The 5,947-nt window shown below is 24.2% G+C and overlaps 2 protein-coding genes across 6 annotated transcripts in view; one reads left to right on the top strand and one right to left on the bottom strand.

Moving 5' to 3' along the window:
- The window catches only part of LOC102675850 (diuretic hormone receptor-like), a 62,334-nt gene extending 57,843 nt beyond the window's left edge, over positions 1–4,491 (top strand). Inside the window, exons 8-10 of one of the 2 annotated variants that reach the window (XM_006608443.2) lie at positions 1,160–1,345; positions 3,032–3,141; positions 3,787–4,491. In XM_006608443.2, the coding sequence (XP_006608506.1) occupies positions 1,160–1,345; positions 3,032–3,141; positions 3,787–3,931 (441 nt within the window). In that variant the 3' untranslated portion in view covers positions 3,932–4,491. Of the gene's footprint in view, positions 1–1,159; positions 1,346–3,031; positions 3,187–3,786 lie in introns of both variants that reach the window. The other variant, XM_006608442.2, reaches the window with a different exon arrangement.
- Positions 1,926–5,947, bottom strand: part of LOC102675432 (protein RER1) — a 9,246-nt gene continuing 5,224 nt past the window's right edge. For 3 of the 4 annotated variants that reach the window (XM_006608438.2, XM_006608440.2, XM_006608439.2), the window contains exon 7: positions 5,588–5,895. In XM_006608438.2, the coding sequence (XP_006608501.1) occupies positions 5,871–5,895 (25 nt within the window). In that variant the 3' untranslated portion in view covers positions 5,588–5,870. Of the gene's footprint in view, positions 2,162–5,587; positions 5,896–5,947 lie in introns of those variants that run through there. The other variant, XM_006608441.2, reaches the window with a different exon arrangement.

A 5,947-nucleotide genomic window follows, 5' to 3' on the forward strand; every position in this document is an offset into this window, starting at 1 on the left:
ATTCAATTAAAGATCAAGAGTTAATGTAAATTAATGATAAAATAAAATGTTAAAAGTTAAATTAAATAAAATTGAAATTAAAAATTGAAAATAAATTAAAAGTTAAAATATATTAAAAATCAAAATTAAAAATTGAATTCAATTGAAAATTAAAATTAAATTAAAAATTAAATAAAATTAAAAATAAAAAATTAAATTAAAATGAAATTATAAAAGTTAAAAATTAAAAATTAAAATTAACAATAAAAATTAAAAATTAAAATTTAATAACAAATTAAATAATAAACAAATAATAATGTAGTAATTCTATTAATTTATAATTAATATTATATGCATAAATTATAATTGAAAGATAATTTTTAATTTGATTGGATCGATAGAATCGATGTTTCTCTCGCGGTAGCTCGAGACGAACTGAATGTTAAGCCGTAATATTCTTTCTCCGACATTAAGCGTACGCCACGCGCGAGGTCACGACAGATAAATTTAAATATATATTACAAAATCGATATCGATAAATGATTTTTCTATTATAATTTATCAATTATTTAATAATTTTTATATTTTTTATTATTAATATATATTATCAACAATTGATTACAATTATTAATGTTACTATTTACATATTTTTTTATAAAGAAAATTGCACTTATATTTCTATGGCATTTTTTAATTGTTTTCATAATATTTTTACATCATTTTTAAGATTGATTATCAATTGTAATAGTTTTATAAGTTGTAAATTCTAAGATTATTTAAATTTAACGTAAAAGAATTTATTATTTAATGCTTATTAGATAATAAATTGAATAAAATAACTATAAAAATAGTTTCATTTTCTTTTTCATATTATATTTTTTTAAATAATACATGAACGTAAAAATTACGTAAAAATGAATAGTGTATAATGATTAGTACAGTTTTTAAATTTCAATTTATAATATACTTTGTTTCTAGATTAAAATTTCCGTAATTTTTTTATATATAAATAAATAAATCATACTTTTCCATTTTTAAATCTTATATATATATATATATTTTTCAATATTTCAAAATTTAAAATTTTTAAAAAGCATTCAAAAATCAAATTCCGACCCATATCATGGAATTTATTTTTCCCTTGTACTACACTTCCTTTGTAAAATTTTCTTTTCTGCAGGTGCTGATAACGAAGCTCTGGTCCGCGACGAACGTGGAAACTCAGCAATACAGAAAAGCGAGCAAAGCATTGCTGGTTCTGATACCGCTCCTCGGAGTGACTTACGTCTTGGTGCTAACAGGACCCACCGAGGGTCAGGTTGCTAATGCATTCTCCTACGCTCGAGCTGTGTTACTTTCTTCCCAGGTAATGCGACCAGGAAAAAGTATATCTCGTTACAAAAACTTCGCCTCGCTTGGAGAGAAAAAATTCAGAAAGAAAGTGGTTCATCGCGAAATGTTACTTCCACTTTTGATCAAACGTGAATATAACTGTTTGAGAATTCTCTTTGATCGTTGTTTAATTCTCTTTATCTTCCGTTCTGTGAACGTTTAATGCGAGAAGATGATTTTAACACGATTTTTTTCACGTTTGTTCGATTATAAAAATTGAAGAAAAAAATTCAATTTATTGGATTTTTATTTTTTTATTCTTTGATTTTTGAAAAGTTAATTAAGGATTTTAGATTTTAGATATTAAATAAGATATCGATTTCGAGTTTTAATAAATAAAATTGAAAATTTGGATAATATTAAAAATGGTCGATTTTAATTTTTTCAAAATTTTTCCATTGTTTTTTTGTGAATTGCAACGGTTTAATACTTTTTTTCTTCTATACTGTATTTCTAATCTATACTAATTAATACAGATACAATGTTTCGTTTATTTATTATTTGTGCTTATTCATAATATGTATGATATTTACAATTTGTATTTAACATATTTGTACATTGTCATATCAGTGAAATCTTTTATTTTTTCAATATTTCTTTCTATCAATGAGAATTTATACGAACGTATCTTATATAATCGAGAATTGATTCTTTTTATTTTTTGCAATAAAGTCGTACAATTTGGGAAAAAAATTAATTTGTGTTGTTGTTGTTTAAATTTTGAAACTTATGAAATTTTAATTCCTGATTTTGAGGTCTTTCTTTTTCTCGTTAGTGCCAAGATTTTTTTCTGAAACAATAGAAAAAGATACATTGAAATTTTTATAAAGAAATATAATAACTGAGTTTATAATGGAAAATTAATAATAATTTCTTAAAAAATTAAAAAAAAAAAGAAAATTTAAGAAAAGATTCAAAAAAATATTACTAAGATGGAGGACTTTTCGACAATTCAAATGTTTAAAAATTGTTTATTTTAAAAGAATTTCTATTCTCTCCACAGAAACGAGTTCTTTTCAAATATTTTTTTATAAATTCTTTTGATATTTCATTTAAAATGGCGAATTTTGAAACCTCATAAATCTTAATATGTACTTATCTCTAAGAAAATCTGGCAAAGTTTTATATAAAATTCATATAATATATTTATATAATTTATATTTATATAATATATTTATATATTTATATAAAATTTATATATATATAATTTTATAGACATACCATCAATTACGTAATATCTCTTTTACAAAATTTTTTCTTTCATATTATCTGTTCCTTCGTATTAAAATCCAAACTTGTTCTTTGCGAACAAAGAAAAATTTTGTATATATCAATTTCATTGTTAAAAAAAAAAAATTTATAATAATTCGAAAATAATTCTACAAATAAGAAAAAAATTTTTAACAATTAATATTCTCGACTTAATTTCAAATTTTATTAATTAATCTTAATTATTCGAAACTTTAAAATTCTCTGTTCAACTTTTCATTCTCAATCTGTAATAGAATGCTATTATTAATAGATAATAAATCGATTAAACACAAAGTCCACGACAGAGTAAAAAAAATCAAAACTTCAAAAATTAACTTTCCTTCAAAAATAATAAAAATGCTAGGAGTACCAATATCACATCTGAAATACAAATATTTAACATTTTCAGGGACTATTCGTCGCATTGTTTTACTGTTTCCTGAATACCGAGGTACGAAACACGGTGAAAAGCCACATCGAACGTTGGACCACAGCCCGCGATCTGGACACAGAAAGAAGGTATTATAACAATTGGTCTCCCCGTTCAAGAACAGAGAGTATAAGGTATTCTATTCCCTTAATCCGTCTAATAAATCACTTAACTCTCATTTAACCTCTTTTGACGTCGTTCAATTTTCGTTCAAGGAATATTTTCATTGGGTCACGAATAATACATTTGAAAGTAAAACTTTCGAGAATTTCTCTCGAGGGTTTATTTTTCGCTGATGGACTCTGCATCGAGCATAAAAATTATATAATAATATTTCGTAATCGTCCACTTGCGAAAAACAACTTTGGAGGATTAATAATTATAATATATTCGAGAATAAAATTCTCGAGAATTATCATTCGCTAGTGGATACCGCGTTGAAACTTCTAATTTCTGAACAATGCAATGCAATGCCCATTTGTAAGAAATAACTCTCGAGAGAAACTCTTCAAAGTTTTATTCTCAAATGTATTCATACCTTTCGTTCGAAGAAAATAAAAAAAAAAAAAAAACTCGCTACGAACAATTTGCGATTATGCGATTTTCGCGAGTTGAATCGTTTAAAATATCAATTTGTATAGATAGAATATAATGATGAAAAGTTAAAACGCTTAAATGGGGACGATTTAATGTACTTAGACGTTTTTGGATTTCGTTAACGATTTAATTTACAGATTATACTGTCCACCATCGAATCCATACAGAAAAAGGGATTCATCTGTAAGCGAGACGACGACCACAACCGTTGTTGGATTAAACTCGACGACCACATTTCTAGATAAATCGAAGAAGGCGATCTCGGAGGATATGAACGAATAAGAATGATTTTGATTAAAGGAATTTCGTTGAAGAATCGATTAATCGTTGAAAAATATTTCAAGCTGCATGCACTTGAAAAAGAGACACTCGAAAACTGAATCAACATCTAAAAGAATAACTCTATTTTATTTCTTTATATTTCGTATAAATCGTTGACTCTTTTTTTAATCTGATATTTGGAGAGTGAAATGCCTATCTGATGAGATGGGAAATCGTTGTTTATTATTTAAAAAAATATGTTTGCGAATTTTTCATAGTTATAGGGAGGAATATGGATTAGAAAGTGAATTAATTATTGTGAATGTTATAAACGATGAAAGCAAGAGGGAATGATAACTGAAGGAGAAAAAGATTGAAGATATATATCTTGTTAAAGAATTGTTTATGAAAGAATCGAAAAAAAAAATGTGAAAATATTTATTTATTAATTTACTATAGCTTATGCTATATGTACGTGCCTGCTTTTTGATATTTTCATTTTCTCTCATTTTCAGTTAGAACTAATTTTTACTAGATTCTTGAATCATTTTTCTTTTTTGCCTTGTTTTACATATAATCACATTTAATTTACAAATATTTTATGATACAAATTGATTGTGAATTGACGAGTACATTTTATATATATATATATAAATATTTGTTTATACATATATATATATATATATATATTTGTTTTCTTCATTTTCGCAATAAATTTAATAAAACAATATTGATTTAATTTCATTCATATATAAAAATATCCGAAAACAAATGAAATAAAACGATACTTCAAATGAAGTGATCAATTCTTTCAATCTTTTCGTTGATTTTAGTTTTACAATCAATCCTTTCTTTCATAATATATTTACATATACATATATATTTATAAGATTACCAATAATTAATTAACTTTACAATCTGTATCTCCCTAAAAAATACTTGTATCAAAACATTTAATATAAAATATAAAATTTCTTTTTTTTTGCGAGATAACAAATCATTTAAAAAATATTTAATCCCTTTGATTTCTGTTAAAATACAAATGAAGAAAAATGCTTAATAAATCTTTGAAATAAAAATATTAAATTTATCTCTCATTCTTTAAAAATTGAATTAAAAATTGAATTAAAATTGAATTAAAAATTTAATAAAAACAGAAAAATAAACAGACGAAAATAAATGTATTTTTCAAATTTTTAGCGATGCAAGGGGTGAATCTGTATTAAAAAAAATGAATCAAAAATGTAGAGCAACGTCTGTTTTGAATAAATTACTATATATAGATACTTTTCGATAAAATAACAAAGTAAAAATTAAAAGAAATCAAAAATTAATTTGCAAGATATTATATATATATTTATAATTCTTGCACAATTAGTATAAATTTTATCTGGATTATTTTAAAATAAATATCATGATTATAATTAGAATAAATATTAATAATAAATTTAATTAATTTAACAGATTAAGTAAATAAAAATTTTGTGCGTTGAAAATATGTTAATTTAAATTTTTAGATTTTATCAGATATGTTAACTATACAAATTAACAATTCTAAACTTCTTCCGATCAGTAGTGTGGATGGATTCACCCCTTGAGCTGTATCACCAGTTTTACATATATATATATGTATCAATTCGTAAGGAATGGTTGGAGAAATTAAAAAAGATCCTAAGATATGCGGCAATGAGTTAACATTTTTATTTCGAATTACCATTTGCGTTAGGAAAAAGATACCTTCTCATTCTTTCCCATTCACACATCCATTCGTGCTCATTACTTTCGCCTCTCTTCACACTCGCTTCCCTTTATATCTTTCCTTTTTCCTTCTTTTTTTTTTCTTTCCCTTTCTTTAATTTCTTTATTTCATTTTAACGTAATGCTCAGGCTCAAGAAAAACGCGAACGCGTTCGTATTCGGAGGAAAATCAATTTCGCTGTTTTAAATTCTACGACACCCATCACCAAATTTCCACGGGAGGACTCCTGTAAAAAAGAAAAGTTTGTGAGAATTTTTTTTTTTTTTTTTTATCCATTT

The sequence above is a fragment of the Apis dorsata genome, unplaced genomic scaffold (assembly GCF_000469605.1).
Source record: "Apis dorsata unplaced genomic scaffold, Apis dorsata 1.3 scaffold_37, whole genome shotgun sequence".
NCBI lineage: Eukaryota > Metazoa > Arthropoda > Insecta > Hymenoptera > Apidae > Apis > Apis dorsata.